At 43.6% G+C, this 18,293-nt stretch overlaps 1 protein-coding gene across 1 annotated transcript in view; it reads right to left on the bottom strand.

Moving 5' to 3' along the window:
- The window catches only part of CSMD2 (CUB and Sushi multiple domains 2), a 1,634,099-nt gene that overhangs the window by 347,513 nt on the left and 1,268,293 nt on the right, over positions 1-18,293 (bottom strand). The window contains exon 22 of the mRNA XM_085648024.1: positions 7,544-7,713. Coding sequence (XP_085504150.1) covers positions 7,544-7,713 — 170 coding nt within the window. The remainder of the gene's footprint in view (positions 1-7,543; positions 7,714-18,293) is intronic.

Genomic DNA, 18,293 nt, shown 5'->3' with positions numbered 1-18,293 from the left:
CCGCAGCTCGACGCAGCAAAATGGCTTGCAGTGCCAGGTCATTTTTTTGTTAATAAGGCCCTATGTTTCTATATCTGACAAAATCTGGTGACACTAAAGATGTCTCTCGAGTAATGTTCCAAAATGTATTATTCAGTGGATGAGGCAGAGTTAATTTCTGCCTATCAGATCCACCTTTTAGGTAAACATTCAGCCCACTTCACCCACTTCAAAAGTGCTTCAGCACCTAACACTCCAAGGGATAACCCACAGCTGTAGCAGACCTCTTCTTGAAAAGCCCTGGCTGGTTGCAGAGCTAGTCGCTTTCAAATATGAGCGCAGAAATACCAGTCCAGTGCCTCCCCGCCCATCTATCTGCGTGCATTGCATGCATGATGCAGGCTTCTTGAACTTTGATTGGCAGCGGGTCTCGCAGAGTGTGAAGTGGTGCTGTCCATCAGCCGAAGGGTGTGAATACCTCGTGCGTTAACTATGGATAGATGAAGCACACATTCCCTCATAGTTCACAACTAGTCAAAGGAATCGAGGGTACTACAGACTCGGGTCCTTGTGTATCAAAAGGTTTTACCCACTGTGTGCATATGCAGAAGTGCATTGATAAGTAAGGGTCTTGAACTTTGCTGTTTTCAGACCAAGCTACAAATAGGGTACACATTTGTTAATCATTGGCACTGAGCTCTATAGCTAAATTAAAATTTCAATTACAGTTATAACATATGACAAAGATGTTCAGCAGAACTTTCAGTTCGTCAATGCAGCATTCTAATCTGTCTGAAATAAGGTTTTACACATGTGGATATATATGGTGCTCTGCTGTTCCATAAGTGATCAATAAGCAACACGACAGAACGCCTGCACTCATACAGGCGCGTTACACCGCGCTAGTTATCAATATTAAAATAGTCGTCGTTTTCAGCCTGGTGCCTTGAGGTGAAGCCAGGCCAGGCTGCTCTGAGAACAATGACACATCCCTACGAACGAACACGGGTGGCTGGCCTCGTTCAGCACAAGCAGATGGAATTCCACGCGTGTACTTTTTATGCATCATCATTAACATTTTGAAGAATGTATTCCGTTTTTGAACTGGGATTATTAGAGCATGCAGCTTTCAAGAATTCCGATTAATTGAGAATTCCAATTTGCGTTGTCTAAAAGATTTGTTGGTGTGCAATCACTGTGTACTGGAAAATACATATGCTTGAAAGGAATAAATATTCTGCAGCATATTTGATGCTAAAAAGTAGGCCTGGAGAAACACTAATTATGCCGGCAACATTTGTAAAAATCCTAAATTTGGATTAACGTAAGTGTTCAAATTTTTTGAAATTTTGCATTCTGCAACTTTGCTTAAATTGTGCTCTCCCGGACTGGTTCTCACAGAAATACCAGCAAACCTCACTTTACTGTGACAAAACGTAATTTCATGAAATGTTATTGCAATTTCAGAAACATATACACTTTCCCACATCCTTACCAGTTTGACAGTTTCTAATTGAAATAGTAAAACTCCCTGTTCCTTTAAATAATGCACTCTTTAACTAAGATCACAGACACATATACCTAGGGAGCACAAACACTGTTGCTATTTTGAGACACAGATGAGGCAGGCCAATACATAAAATCCCTCTCGCACTGAGTGAGAGTGGCAGTAATGAAAAGGGAGTTAATCAGCATTGTGATTGGCTGCTGCAGCACCCCAGATGGCACTATTGCTCCATAAAAATAACAAAGTAGGCACTCAGTACTGCGCCTCTGTCTTTAAGGGCTGGTAAGTAGGAGTCTTTAGTTTACCATTATTTTCACTTTGAATCTGCAGGCAGCTTGATCAATACGGATAATGATCCTAAGCATTGATCTTTTTATTGCTGATAAAGAGATGCCTTGGCGTCCCTGTTCTGACATTTATATGCTGCCATTTTGGTAATTCTGCATTCCACATTTGCAACAACACAAAAAATGCTCTGCGGCTCACCGCATGTCGCGCCCGCCAACAGATCAACTCATCATGGGAGTTAGTGTCGGAGTTAGTGAGTGCATGGGTGAATGACTAAGTAAGTATAAAAGGGGAAGACTAAGTAATTAGTTTGAAAAACTGATAGCGAGTGTGAAAGTAAATGCATGAATTAATGAGTGAGTTAGTATTTGAGTGAGTGAAAGAGTGACTACCGGATTGAACGTGGGATAAAATTATGTGAACAAATGAATGAGTAAAGGAATGAGCGGAGTGTGAATGAATGTGCAAAAAGTTATTGGCTTTGGAATGTGTTTCAGTCATTATGTACACCGGTGTGGCTGCTGTTGAGCTTGGCTGAAAGTTAGTGGCAGGGAGTGGGATAGGGTAGATTGGAGTGGGGTAAAGTGGAATGGGGTAGATTGGGGTAGATTGGTATAGAGTGGATCTGAGGTCGAGTAGGTTAAAATGGAGTGGGGTGGATTGGGATAGATTGGAGTGGGGTAGGTTGAGGTAGATAAGAGTGGGGTAGATGGGAGTGGGCAGGTGGGTAGATCAGTATGGTACACTGGAGTGCGGTAGGTTGGGGTGGAGTGGGGTAGTCTGGGGTGGAGTAGATTGGTGTAGATTAGAGTGGGGTGGATTGGGGTAGTGTGGAATGGGACATATTGGGGTAGATCTTGAGTGGAGTGGGATAGATTTGGGAAGAGTGTAGTGCAGTGGATTGAGGTAGATGGGAGTGGAGTGAGGTAGGTTGGAGTGGGGTAGATCGGAGTAGAGTATATTGGAGTGGAGGATACCGTGGAATGGAGTAGATTGGAGTGGGCTAGGTTGGGTGGGTTATGGTAGGGTAGACTGGAGTGAAGTATGGTAGACTGGAATGGAGTAGGATAGAATGGAGTAGGGCAGATTGGAGTGAGGTAGAATAGAGTGGAGTAGACTGGGGTAGACTGGAGTAGGGTAGATTGGAATAGGCGGATTGCATGGAGTAGACTGGAGTAAAGTAATTTGGGGTGGAGTGGGGTAGGGTAGATTGGAGTGGGATGGATTGTGGTGGAGTGGATTAGATTGGACTGGAGTGAGGTATATTTGGGTGGCATGTGGTAGATTGGAGTGAATTGGAGTGGGGTAGACTGAAATGGAATGTGGTAGATTGAGGTAGAGTGGAGTGGAGTATATTGGTTGGATTGGAGTGGGTAGATTGGAGTACTTTGATTGAGTTAGAGTGGAGTGGGTTAGACTGGAGTTGGATAGATGCAAATGGAGTGGAGATTGGAGTGGAGTGAGACAGGTTTGGGAGGAGTGGATTGGGGTAGATTGGGGAGGAGTGGAGTAGTGTAGATTGCAGTGGAGTAGGGGACATTAGGTGGATTAGAGTAGGGAAGATTGGAGTGGAGTGGGGTAGATTGGAGTGGGGGGAAATGGAGTAGGGTAGATTGACGTAGGATGATTGTTTTGAGAGGGAGAGTACCGGCGCTTCTCAAGAGAGACGTAAGTAATACTTGCACTTCTCAGAAACAAGCAGGTACTCTGGTACAGAGTACCTGCACTTCTATTTTTCCATTTCAAGCACTGACTAGAAGCCCACAAACACTCTAAAATAAGGTAGCTAATTCCTTTCACTCATGTTCACAATACTCAAGGCAGTATTCATGCTCCCAAAAGTACACCAGAAGTCACTGCCTGCAAGCCGGTCTGGTGCTGGTACCAAAAACAATGGGTGGCATGTTGTAAGAAGGTTTTGGGTCCCGCACATATTTGTGATTTTTCAAACTAAGCACAGGCACCCCCTATGTCCACCTTGACATTCAAATCATCTAATATAGCTGAGTGAATGAATGATTACATGCATATAGGAGGAGTGAATCTTCTCTAGGCACTGTTTTCATAGTAGTCATGGGACCTTTTTATAATCCCCGGGGCAGCCAGGGGTTAATGGGCTCAGGTTGTGATAATCCGAGCATTTTGCCACTGGTGTTTACTATTAAGCCCCAAACTGAACACCAAGAACTCATGTTTAACACAGGACCCTTGGGGGTAGTGCAGTCAAGCCTTACACGGCGAGGTGGGCGTGGAGTTAGAGACTGGAGCACAACAATTCAACCAATACAAGCCATTAACTCAATGTTCAGCCAGTGCTTCATCTTCGAAAAAAAGCAGTGCTTAACTCACAACACCCTGACAACGCAAAACCATTCCCACTGACGGGAGCAAATTATACCAGGGATGAAGTTAACTTTCAGCAGTTACTGGGAATGGGCCTGTGCTATTCCCATGGAATAACCTTTTTGGTATTCTTTGTGCAAGGGTTTACAATAGGTTTGTGGGGTCCCCCATGTAGGATCCGGGTAGTCACTAGGAAAGGCTTGCTTGGTTATGGATAAGTAGTTTGTGGAATTCCCTTCACTTTAGTGAGACTTTGCTCCCCCGCCTACATTCTCCCGGGTTTGAACACTACATTTTTGTTGTCTGTTAGCTAGTTGAAGGTGCAGGCAGCACCTTCATTCTCAAGAAAGACAAAAACCTCTATAAGTCATGTACCTCAAAGCCCTTGAGTGTGAGAAAAAGTAGTGATATCATCCATTCAAGACTCCACCAACAGTTTCTAACAGCAGAGACGATGCGGCCAAGTACTGTAAAAGCGATGCGGAGGCATGCCGCCACCAGTCAAGCAGGCTGAGGAAAGTGTCGGTGCTCACTGCTTGACAGATCTTGTGGCTCGGGTTAATTCCCGGCCAAACACAGAAGATATCACCCAAGCATACTAACGGCCTGATTTAGAGTTTGGAGGATGGGTTACTCCATCACAAACGTGACGGATATCCCGTCCGCAGTGTTACAAGTGCATTATTTCCAATGCCACTTTAATACATCGAACAGGATGTCCATCATGTTTGTCACAGAGTAACCAGTCCACCGAACTATAAATCAGGCCCTAAGTGTCCACCTCTGGTTGCAATGGTGCGTAATTAGGTGCTGGTGCATACCTCTTGATTGGTACGGTTCTTCCCAGCACTCTGGTTTTCTCTTTTTGGGCAGGAGGGGGCGCAGAACTGTGGTATGGTCTCTCCTAAAAGCACACGACTTCAAGTTCCTCGCTTTTGTAATGGAAATCAATGGTACACAAGTTCCTCTGTACATTCAGTTGACAGAGGTGCATCATTTCGCTGACACTGCAGAGTCATTTTATGGCCCCTAAGCTTTGCCCTTGCATAGCAGTGCAGGTCCTTCCCTGGTTCTGCAGTGGACACATTCATCTTGTCCTGCTTTGCTCCTTCACAGCTCATCTCCCGCTGAGCAATGTCCTCCTTGCACAAGGGCACCTCCAATATCCCTCCTGAGCAGTCAGTCACCTCTCTCCCTCGAAGCCGAGACCAGGCAGCCCCTCCTTGCAGTCTTTGTCAAAGCTCCTGGGTTGCAGGTCTCAAACCTGGCAAGTGAAAGTGGCAGTGAATACCCCATACCTGGGGCACAGAGAGTTTCTTGGTCTCCACTGGCATGGAGACCCCGGACTCTGATAGAGAAACTTTAGCACACTGCCTGGAAGTTTCTCTCCTATCTTTATACCAATATTGCAGACAGCAACTAAGAAGGCTTGCTTTGGGCAGTCCTGCCCCTTTTGCTTATTCCACTCAGATTGGCCTTGGTCTTTGTTACAAAGTGCTAACATGCTGACAGGAAAGATGGATGGAGCTGGGGCGGTCTCCCAACAGGAGAGACCCAAAAAAAGTATACAAAAGTGGGGAGGCACGTGTTAAATTGCAAGAGCTAGGCCTCCTGTGAAAATATGCCCATGAAAGGAGGGTATACTCACTAAACTCCAAAAGGACCCTCTGTCTCCTCTCCTCCTTATCCAAAAGACTAGCCAACTACAAAGGATCCCTGGAAAATGTCCCAGAGGGACCCTACAATTCACATCTGCTGGCTACACTCTCTACGTCTGGATTTGAGTGAGCCAATGGCCACTTATGTCACATGCTCTCTATTATTGCATCATCTATACACAGAGAAAGGTGCACACATGCAACATGAATGATCCCATATTTATGGCAAATAGTCATGGTTGCATGGATTAGCAGACAACTTAAGAAGATGGGAGAGGAGAGTAGGCAACTCTTCCTTGCATGGACATGTAAGCAAACCTGCCTTGCTACTATAATGTTTATTACTGCCACCACTTTCAGTCTTCTACAGCCCAGTGAGCTGATAGTAGCTGGGTGCCCCTCCAGGCCACTGAGCCCCACTCTCAGCATCAATCCGTGTCACAAATAGGCCTCCATTACACGCACACACAAACATGATTGTTATATGGGCTGAGGTGGGGGACAAAATCTACTGCTTGTGAGGGTGAACAGCAAAATACACAAGATGATGGACGGAATGTTGCACATTGGCAAAACATTCACCCCCAGTCACAGATCTGGGTTTAATCCATCGTTATTTTGCTCACCATGCCGCCCCCATCCTAGGATGCTTGTTTCCAGTCCACGGAGGACCTGGCTTGGCAGTTCGGGCTGGACTATTCCCATGAGGCACAGGTTCAAGACTGATTTGCATATGGCTGGGTTCAAACTGGAATGGCATGGTGAGCAAACAAAAAGATGGATTTAGGCCCAGATCTCTGTACTGGGGTGAATGTATGACATTGTTCTGTATTCTGTCCATCAACTGTTGCTTTTGCATTTGTCACCCGAGTAGGAAGGGTATGTCCAGACGTGGGTACCGTGCTCTCCATGACACTGGAATCAAGCTATCCTGGCTGAAGAGGGGTGAAACTCTGAAACCGGTCCTAGGATGCTTGTTTCCAGTCCAAGGAGGACCTGGCTTGGCAGTTCGGGCTGGACTGTTCCCATGAGGCACAGGGTCAAGACTAATTTGCATATGGCTGGGTTCAAACTGGAATGGCATGGTGAGCACAAAAACGATGGATTTATGCCCAGATCTCTGTACTGGGGTGAATGTATGACATTGTTCTGCATTCTATCCATCAACTGTTGTTTTTGCATGTGAGAGTGGACGTCACTCAGAGGTGCAGGCTCTCAGGATTCATACAGGTGACATTCCAGATGCTCGGTTCTTGCCCCACGCATCTGGAACTCCCTTCCCCTGATATAGGAGCTTCCAGAAACTCTTGAAGACTTGGCTCTTTACACAAGCGTATGACTAAGTTATTGCCTGCAGTGTTTTGTTCTGTTACCCAGCGCCAAGAAACCGGACCGGTGATCGAGCGCTATATAAAAGCCTGTAACATAACATAACAGTCCTCCTTCCCAACAGCGTATTTCTGTGAGTAGCATCAACAATGATGAAGGGCCAGACTGCATCTAAACAGTGTCTTGTTGGGGACTCTATAAGATATGTGAAGAGTTTGATGGTAGCTGCCTTCAAGGTGCTTCTGCCTGGGATGTTTTTGTCCAGCCTGGCCTATATTGTATTTGTTTTTATAGGGCGCTTTCCATACCCCTTCGGTGTACCCCATTCATAGAGCAGAAATACCAAGGTAAGTCTTCCCCCAGAGTCAGCCGTGTGTGCCCCTTGACCCTGCTCTGAGGCGGAGCCTGTCCTTTTACCGCATTATTGTGCCTTTCTTACCTTCAGAATGTCCCCCGTCTGGAGCTCGAAGGTCCGGGCCCGCAGCTGGAGCCCCTTCCCGGGCTGGGTCTGGATGGAGTAGATACATTCGTGGTTGTTGTTGTAGTTTGCTGGAAAGTTGGGCGATAGCAGGACACCTTGAGACCCGCTCACCGAAGAACCGCATTCAGCTGGAACACAAGCAGTGAGAGACAAGGGTTAAAGTCCGCGTGACGGCCCAATAATGGGAAACAACATAAAAGAAAGACCCAGGACCTTCCGCCTTAGTTAATAGTAGCAATGTACCAAGTGAGCAGCTTTGATATGGCAACAGTCTGTTGCTTGACGCGCGGTGTGTAGCGTTGCCATAATAAAAAAGTTTAAAAAATATAAATATTGGTCAGTCAGGGTCACTAATGTGTGTGGTCAGCAAAGTGTGTGATTATTTGTGTAGTAGTGTACCGTTCCTGACGCACGGGTCGCGAACAGAGGCACACGCCACTGTCCCGACACGTGTGCCTAAAAACCTAAAAGCCCATTTATTTCTACACATTGGAGTTGACAAGGATAAAAACTAGCTGTGGTGCAATGAGTTTCAGAGCCCCAGCCAAAACAACATTTTAACCCCTGGGCGCTCCCTTTCCCTTAACAACAAAGCCTATTTTGACTTCACTTTCTATCATCTGTCACTCACGTGTGGCTAGTTGTGGTTGTGCAGTAGGTCAGGTGTCTGGAGCACTGTGCTGGTTGAAAATGTTACAATTAGAATATTTAAGCATGTTAATTGGAAGCTGCGGACGCTCAATATCATTACACTGAATGTATTATATTAAAATGCAATTGTGTTGGATAGTCACTAGTTTTGTTTTCTGATTTGTGTCATTCTTCTCTTATTTGAGCGAATCTTCGTTTGCAGACTCATTGGCCAGGGGGTGGATTGTGGGTTTCTTATAATGTTCCCATATTGCAATACTGGAAGCAGGAGTGTCTTTAGGAGGCTGTGAGCGTCTGTATCTGCAGACGATTTGAGTACACGGCAATGTGCCCCCATTGCCATGATACAGTCCCACACCAATGGGGGTCCAAGAGTCAATTATAAGACAGCAGAGGGATGCTGCGAGTGGCGCACTGGCGGAGCATTGTTGGGATATTGAGTAGGTATTTATTAGCACGAGCCATTTATGTTTATTATTATTTTTTGTGATCCAGTCCCGCGTCAGAGGCGCTGTACAATTAAAGAAAATGTAGGGCGCAGAAAAACCTTCAAGGAGCAACTGCCTGTTTCAAGCATAACCAATGGGTATCATGGCTTTACCTTAGAATGTATACATTGGCGCTCGTGCTTTACATACCCGCAATCAGCTGAGGAACCCACCACTTATTTGCCAAAGAACAGAAATATTAGAATGGTCTGTAGGCATATATAGGTTGGGCTGACAACAAAACTGTACTTGAAAAAGGGCTGGTGATGTTGGATGAGGCAAGGGGGGCTGTGCCGACAACATATGTAAGCGACTGATGATGCAGAAGAGGGAGTGGGGAGATGTGGGGCCTTGTCCAGCTGTATTACGCATTCTAAGGAGTGGGGACGAATAAGAGAACCTGGGCATTGGTGGATGCAAGGCTCTGAGGCATGGGACGAATGACCCCCAGGTCCCAGTGAAAGGTTGGTGGGCGAAGAAAACAGAGAACAAGGAATGAGGGTTTGACAACATACTACTTCAGTTGCTGCAGTGCACGTAATGCGAATGAGTGACCCACCAATCATTCACCCTAGCCTATGCCCCTGCTTTTACCAGGGATATTTATACTTTATCTCACCTGGGCTTATCTGTCACTCAGCAGAACTTTCAAGAACTTAAGAAAGGGCACTGTTGCCAAAGCACCATTTTGGAAAAACCTGAAGTTATTGGGGCAGAGGATTTGGAAACGTGGATGTGCCATCATTGGAGTTGTGTGGTGATGGTGTCCAGGGTACACCTAGAACACCGAGAAAAACAAGTGTGCGTGGCCCATAGATGTTTTTCTCCTCCTCACCTTTACGTTTACGTCTTCTAGGCACTGATTCAGAGTTCGGAGCAAAATTCCGATTTTGATACAAAAATTAGTTTGGGCTAGGATTTAAATTCAGATTTTATGCAGAATTTGTTGCAGTAAACACAGATTGTGCATGTAATTTTCTATTTTTGCCTCCAAAACTCCAAACTGAAGGTATTTACTGAATCCTTAAATACCGTACAAGCGGGTATCTGTATTTATCAGTTGCAGTAAATACTGTACGGGGTGCAGTAAACACCACACTCTACGGCAACATACTCAGAACCAGTGCCCAAAGACTTCAATGTTTAACACTAAGGACCTCTTTATGAGAATCCATTTGGATTACAAGGTAAATGGTAGCGATGCAGGATCAGGGTTTTTCACCTGGACTGTGTAAAAAATTAGGAATTACCACAGGGGTCAGGCGTGGTATCCCCAATTTTGCTGATAATTCCCATTTCTTAGAGAAGCCTCAGGATCCAACTTGTCACGTGGTAATTCCCCATGGGATGACCCATAATATCTGTAATTCTGGTATGACAATAGCAGGTCATTTCCAGCCCGCTTGTAGGACTCTTACTCCATGTTTTAAAATTTTGTCAGGAAAGTTGGAATGGCAGCAGTGAAGACGAGGCGAACAATGGTGGTGCACATGTCAACCCTTCAAAATTTTAGGAGTAGGATTTTTTCCCTGAAGATCATCATTTGCAAAATGCTGCATGCTTTTAGACCCAGTAAGTGCACTTTCCTGTGCCTGGTTTCCTCTAACAATGAGTCATTTGGGCACCTACCAGAGATTGGCCATAGGTTGAAGTGAAAATTGCCAGTCTTTGACACACTGATTTTCATATATCTTTTACCTACGTGAAGGCATAGATCATAGAGTACGTTCATCAATTTTTACTTCTACCCATTTCTTGAGTGCTTAGTTTATCAAGAATTGCTCCATCACATGAACCTATTTTCATGAAGATTTGTAAACTGATGGTGATGTGCTCTGTTGAAAGAAGCCATTCTGCTTTTGGGTGAGAATAAAACGACTAAAGTTTCTACCTTGAAGGTACGGAAAAATGCCCTATATTAGAATTGTTGAGATCCATTTTGGCATAATGTCTGTTCCTTCGTAGAGTGTGAAACAATCCTTAATGTTGCAGCTTGTGGTACTTTTACGTGTATCATACAAAGAAGTACACGGAAGGGATAGCAGTTGCACCGTCTGAACCATAAAGGCTTTAGAGGCCTTAAATGCGACTCAGAACTATATAAGATGTCATTTCTTTATCTCTTTTGTTGATCCACTTCAAAGTTTCACAACTTACTGCAGTATACTTCTGCTTGCACCACAACTCAACAGTGATGGCTAATGGACTTTCTCTCGTTATACCCATATTAAATCAGAGAATGAACACATAAATGTGCCATAGATTCATTGGCCATCGCGAAATAACCCCAGAGAGAGGCAGCTATAGAAATACTGTGCCCAGAGAGTCACAGTGAGCCATATCCATGTGAAATCACAGCAACAGCTTCGGGAATTAGTTGAATACAATTAGTGCAAGGTAGATAAACTGTGTGCCATACAGGGGAAGCCACAAAGAAGGCACAGCTACACACACTCACAAAACACAGGGAATCATATCGGTCAGGCATGCAGTTCGATAAAGAAAGCAATCCTACAAACTGACATTGTTGAAGCAAAATAAAGTCACAGAAAATAAATGCATGTAGAACTGTATAGCAGCCATGAGCACATACAGACGCAGAACACACACTTGTACACATGCATACGTGCACACACACATTGGTAGGAAGGAGAAGCCAATCCACCGGCTCATTTAGACCAACAGAAGCTGATGGGCTAGCAGAAAATCACGCACGCTCAGTCACAGTAAAGCTACAAACACAGGAAGTTTTAAAGATTTCTGCCCACAGCAATTGACAGAAAGTCACGGGACACTGCTCAGCAATGTCACCACCGGACCGGACATCAAAAGAAGACCCTGACAAAAAATCTCAATGGCAAAAAGCTGTAACCCACATCCAGCAGTAGACGTTGTGCACATGAAATGACAGCTGAAACTAAGCCACAAGGAGGCAGTCCATATCTTGCATGCATGAAGATACTTTAACAATTCTACCAATAGTGTGTCTCTAGAGATAAACACTAACCTCACAAAGATATAATGGATTGGACTAGGATTTAGCGCATAAATCACACCTCTAGAAAAATGCAGAATGGCCAACTGAAAAACACAAATAGACCACGCCAACAATAACACGCTACACAGAGAGGCTCACAGGAAGTGACAGATTAGCCAAATTTACTTTAAAAAACTGAATATCACTGCATTTGAAGGATACATAAGAGACAAGATGGGCAGCAAAGAACCTTAAGAGGAATCAGGTCATTGTAAAGACTCTGTGAATCTAAAGTAAGCGATTTTTGAATGGGAGTTTAACTACCACTGATGTCTGCTCTAGGTATGTATTTGAATAGGGAAACTAACATATTACAGGATAATACTGAACACAAAGGAAGCAAAGCAATTTCTTTCCCCCACAAAACTTGCCAAAAATATAGAACTATGCTCTTGGAATTAAATACAATCTAAATCAAGGACAGAGTCAGTATGTTTTTGTTTTTTTTACGGAGTTTTATATAGCGCAAACTTGACCCGAAGGTATCGGAGTGCTTTACACAAGCACTAGTTGAGCTACATGAGGACACATTCATTTTTGTTGGGCACGGGTAGATAAAGTAATTTGCCCAGAATCACAGGATGTTGCGCATCCTGCCGAGACTCGAGCCCGGTTCCCCAGATTTGAGGTCGACCGCCCGAGTCGTTATGCCAAAGGAATTAATATGTATACATATATATATCTCACTTATAGAAAAAGTATTTTCTCCTTTAGGATTTTCATCTTTATCTTGCTAATTCTTTAAATAGCACATGTCAGAATATTGGGTACAAAAATATTGTCCTACAAAAATATCATCCAGAGTATTGACTACAGTAGTATTGTGCACAGATGTGCTATTCTAACTCAACATCTATGTACTTTGAATGAATATATATCTTTGAGATAAAAATGTGGAGTTATGTGTAGCAAATCTATTATCACCTATTTATACTTACTTTAATGATACAGTGGTGGAAACTATTCTGGTAGCAATATCTTCGCAAGATGATCATTATTATACAATATTCTGTTAGAATATACTTTAACCCTGCATTTGATACTCATTGACATTGGTTCAATTTTAATTTCACGCTGAAAACAACAAGAGAGTGAGGGAAAAAACAACACAATGGGCCACTCTTAGTCCCCCAAAGTCATTATAATCAAAACAACGAAAGAGTGTGCCTAGGAATTATTGGTAGAGCACAACTGCAGAAACCAAATAGGTTTCTGGGTCCGGTTACTGAGGGATCTTATAGGTGCCAAGCGGGTGCCTAGCTGAGCGGGCACAGCTTCCACCCCCCTCCCGAGACCCATGGTGTAGATCCTGACTACACCCCATAATAAACTCGGTTCCTCTCCATTGCGGGAGTCACCTTAATACATTTTTATATTTTTGATATATAAATAATGTTTGTATTCTTTTCACACTTATAGCCTCAGGTCAGGGTGGGCCTTAGCGCGCCCATACCGCCGAGGTTCTCTCACCCCCCCCCCCTTTTTGGTCCTGACGAAAGCCAGTTTATAATTAACACATAGGCAAAAACATGTTGACCATATCATAAGGGACCTGGCTGAACAATTTATTCAGGTCTTACGTCCCACACTTTGTTTTTATACATGTCTGTTTGGCTTTTAATAAAGTTTATTTTTTGACACAAACCAGACATTTTTAACAATCACTTCCACTATCCACCACATACACAACCAGCTCCGCAGTAATTCTGTCGTCGAAGGACACCGGGGTGGCACTCGGCCTCTCCCGGTGGGGCCCAATGATGAAGCATGTCACCAACCAGGTTGGTGAGTGAGGGCTTTATTAAGAAACCTATTTGGTTTCTGCAGTTGTGCTCTACCAATAATTCCTAGGCACAATTTTAATTTCAGCCAAACAATTTCGGCTGAAAAAATAATGAATAAGGAAAAATAAAGACTTTTCATTCAAAAATGTTGAGCAGCTAAATTAATGCTTTCCCTAACAAAACTGGCAACTAGCATCGCTGTCGGAGGATGTAGCTGCAGCACAAATTATACTTGTCTAAAATCATGTCAAGTCCTGAACGTTGCTGATTAAAAACATTATGAACTCACCGTTGAAAAAGTGAAATATATCTGTTAATGAGATGAAACACATAATATTATTTAATATAATATGAATGAATTCTGAGAGGGTGTGCTTTCAGGGATATTTAGCAATATTTTAAGAATTTCATGCTTTATGAATCCTTCTTATAAAATGAAGGAAATGCCATAGGACATGCATAATTAATCAAATGTAGAAGTAAGTGGATTCTAACTTTGACAATAGAAAGCACATTTTCTAATTTGCCTCTGTGAGATTGGAACATGACACCATCCATAGCAAACGCAAAAGTTTGAGAATCCAAAGGAATTCAGTATGGCCCCTGTTTTTCTCAAAATTAAATAGTCCACTAGATCTCAGATTCAATAGAGGATTACTTCTGTGGGACAGGTCCTAAAAGAAGTAGTACTAAATTCGACAGGAGCAAGCCACACATTGGAACAGCAATGGCTCAAATCTTGAACTGGAAGTCACAAGACACAAAAGATCTGAAAATGCCTTCTTTAGAAAACTTATTGGAGAAGCCTGAAATCAAACAAATTTTTAACATTTCCAAAGTACTATCCAACCCAAGTATAATAAACGAGTAAGCACTAGAAAGACAAACTCCTACTTCTGAATAGAAGATCATAAAATGTGCAAATACATCATGGCCAAGTCAGAGCTCTCCTCTTTTGACTGGACCGCTAGCATGATCAGCTTGCATGTAACATGTTGAGTGTTGAGAGCAATGGACATCTTCCGTGTCACCACCATTTTCCGACATTTATCTGCTCTCCCTGAAACAGATGCTGCAGCAATGAAAGTTCATGTTTGAATGCAAGCACAAGCACACAATGGCCAAACTCAGCAAACTGCCTGCTTATGGGTCTCTCTATATGTGACAGAATCATGCCTGCTCTCAGAGAACACCAATGCCTCCTGCAGGTCAGTCCATATCACCTTCTACACACGTTGCATCATTTACAAAATACACTACACGAAGGCCCCTCCTAACTATGGGTGTGCACATTTTCAGGAAAATTATATGAAAAGCAAATCCTTCATTTAGCACTAAATTTTGTTGAAAAATGTGTCCCGGTGGCAATTTTTCATGCAAGGATGCATTTCATACAGAAAGAATAGCACAAAAACCACAACCGCCGCTAACAACAGCCCCACATGTTTGGTGGCTTGTGTTGTTGCCATGCTATTTGCACTATAATTTTGCCACAAACTGCAGCGTATTTGGGCATAATTACGTAATTGCAGGCAGAAGCATAACACAACATTTTAAAAACTATGAGTGTTACACCTGCATAATTTTAATTTTACCTATGCCTACTCCTCACCTGACCCCCTCGATAAGGCTCTTAGGCAGCAGAGGAAGCTCCTGGATCAGAAACATTTTGTGACAGGAAAGCAAGGGAAGCATGAAGGAAAACAGACAAGACATCACCTGCTCCTCCCAGAGGAGGTGAAAGGATCTCAGTCCAGATCCCACAAGCACCTTTGCTTCTCCTCTTCTACAGAATTGAAGGCACTCCTCTTTGAACAGCCTTACACTGCACACTGATTTCTCCCCAGTGACCACCTCTTGCAACTCTGAAACCCTCCAGGATCCCCTCTCTCGTTATAGCCACCTATCTGATACCTTCCTTGCTGAAGAGTTCTCAGTTGCTTTACGATTGAGTTCACACTCTATAAATCTCAAACAGACGTACGAAGACACATGTACATTTTACTCCTGCGTGACTCTGCTAAGCCAGTAAAACATTACCAAACGCATTAACTATGTCTACCAATATATGAAAGATCACACCCACTGCTTAAATGGAGGAAACCGTGAGATATTATTGCTTCTAACGGATGAAATAGTGCTTTTCTATTTAAAAGGAGAGAAAATTAGATCATAATGCTGAGTGGGACTATAAACAATTCATGTTCATTTGAATATATGTTGAAATATAAAATCCTTTGGGTCATCTTTGATGCAAGGAGGCAAGTTTGTTATGTGTTGCCTACACCAGATTACATCACAAACATATTGCAGAGAGAGATGACGACAGCACGATTGTGCCTAACGCCCCAAAAAATAGACCATTTGAGGCCTGCCCTTGAAATCAAACCAGTGGATACCAGTGGAGTCAAAATATAGGCAAGCTTCAGTGTATTGTACAAATGTCTTTCTGGTGCAAAGGCCTAGTCAGCAACCGCCAACTGGCACCCCACTACGCTCTGACCAAATCTGTTTGATCAGACACCTCTAAACAAAAAGAACTAAGGTTCACACATTAAACAACGAGGCGAGTACAAAAAAATAGACTTTGGAATCCTCTGAGCCCTAACTTGAGAGCAGACACCAACCATCTGCAATTCAGAAAACTTATAACAACTGAAAAAACATCAAGCTGAAATGCAACTGAGTGCCTGCCACGATAGTGACTTAAGAATACTAGAAACCATCAATCACATCTGATTAGAGTCTAAATGCTTCCTTCCAGAACTCATAATTTCTGTCGTGGGCCCACTGCACTACACCACAAGAGTGCAGTCAAAGAGTGTACAATAAAGGTTAACAAATAAATAAACGTTAGTAGGAAGGTGAGTGACAAATAATTCATATGGGGCAAAACAAGCATACATTACATCAGCAAAGATACATGCCTTTGGCGTGAATGTATACCTTGTTAAAGACCAAGAAATGCACAATGCTCTGTGTACCAACAAAGAATGCCTCCCGCTAAAAGCACAGCGGCTCACACTCCGCAGACAGCTTCCGGTGAGTCATAAGGTGTTGCTTACTCCTTTGAAAACCGCACATTACATAAACGACACGTTAAAAGAACAGACCGCGGTCGATTACGTGATTGTGTGACTGAAGTGTGACAAAAGACTGAAAGGCAGTCTGGAAATCTGTATAATGATCAAGATGTTAAAAGGAGTCGATTGATGACAAGGCGCCTCGGATTAGACGTCTTTCATGCACTGCGCCTTTGAAAACACTCCTAACCTCACTCATTACAAAGCCGTCCCCGCATTACTGCTCGTGAATAGAGGTAAGGCCGCGGAAAGGTGCCCGGCGGGTCCATGGCGCTTTGGTGGAATCTTTGAAGAAAGAGCCCGGTGACTCTCTGACGCACAGCCGACTAGACTGGGGCGAATGCAGCATGTTTTGCTAAACGGAATAAGATCAGAGGTAGAGTTAGCTTTACAGAGGGTGTGAGCAGTATGTTTTGTGAACAATGAAGCTAATCTGAGGCAATGCCTGCCCCCGGGAGAAGTAGGGTCGCAGACCAATCTTCCCCCAGGGTGTTCCAGCGAGAACTAAGGACAGGCTGTTAGGGGTAGGGGATTGGTGAAGGGGAGGAATTAGGGTAGGGTTATAAGGTGCAGGGGAGGAGGGCTCTTCCTCTTCCTGCACCTAGCACCATCGGAGAGGGTTGAATTAATTTTAGACTACCCGCCCACCCTTCAAGTTCAGGGTCAAGGCGATGGGTTGGTTGGTAGCGTGCCAGTTTAGGACGGGTTGTAGTGTCAGCAGTACTTTTGAGGGGTGGGGAGTCACGGATGGGCACATCCACCCCTTGGGGCGTGGGGGGAACACGTGAATGATGGGGGTGTGGGATGCAAAAGTGCGACGGCAGGAGATCCAAGAGAGGATGTTGAGTGAAGACCGGAATGGAAAGATGGAGGAGGTCGCAGAGTGAAATGGGACGAGAGCAACAGGTGTGAGGGGAAGATGGATGGAGTGATGTTGGGGATTGTTATAGTTAAATTGATGTTTCGGTTAAAGTATTGCGTTTACAACACTGTCCTAATAAATGGCCTTTTACGCTTCAATACAGTGTGGAGTGCATTTACTGCGCGAAGCACAATAATGTTAGATGTTAGATAGCTAATGAGAGAAAGACATAGATACAGGCTATATAAATGCATCTCAACTCTTGGGCATGACTGTCCAATGCAGCTCACAGCCTATTGAATTGCGATGCCTAACTGGAAACCGCTCCCCACTCACTGTCTGAGCATCTAAGAACCTAGCATCGAACTACAATACCATAAAAGTCCTTCGACGATGTTACTGTTTCAAAGGCACTCTACAAAGAACTCGAATTAGAAAAAACTCATCTAATTTTTACAATAACCTCCTACAGAAATCCCCCTGTGCTTACCTGCCGCAACCAAAACCTGCCTAATAGCATATACAAATCCAATTACGTTAGTCCGAGAACTGCTCAAACAGGTGTTCAAATTAGACATCAGAATGCCATAAGCATGGTGCAAATGCTATACAATTGCACTATTGTGATATAAAATATTATGCCACGGCATAAGGTAACATTACATACATAACCGGACCTATACACAATTTAAACGACACTTGTGAACTACGGAAATTTCACAGTACTTGTATTGTGGAAAAAATTACAAGTTTGTGTTTTTATGGCTCATGAAACACTAGTAGAAATATTCTGCTCAAATCGG

The sequence above is a fragment of the Triturus cristatus genome, chromosome 3_2 (assembly GCF_964204655.1).
Source record: "Triturus cristatus chromosome 3_2, aTriCri1.1, whole genome shotgun sequence".
Classification (NCBI taxonomy): domain Eukaryota; kingdom Metazoa; phylum Chordata; class Amphibia; order Caudata; family Salamandridae; genus Triturus; species Triturus cristatus.
This window is presented reverse-complemented; position numbering and strand designations above follow the sequence as displayed.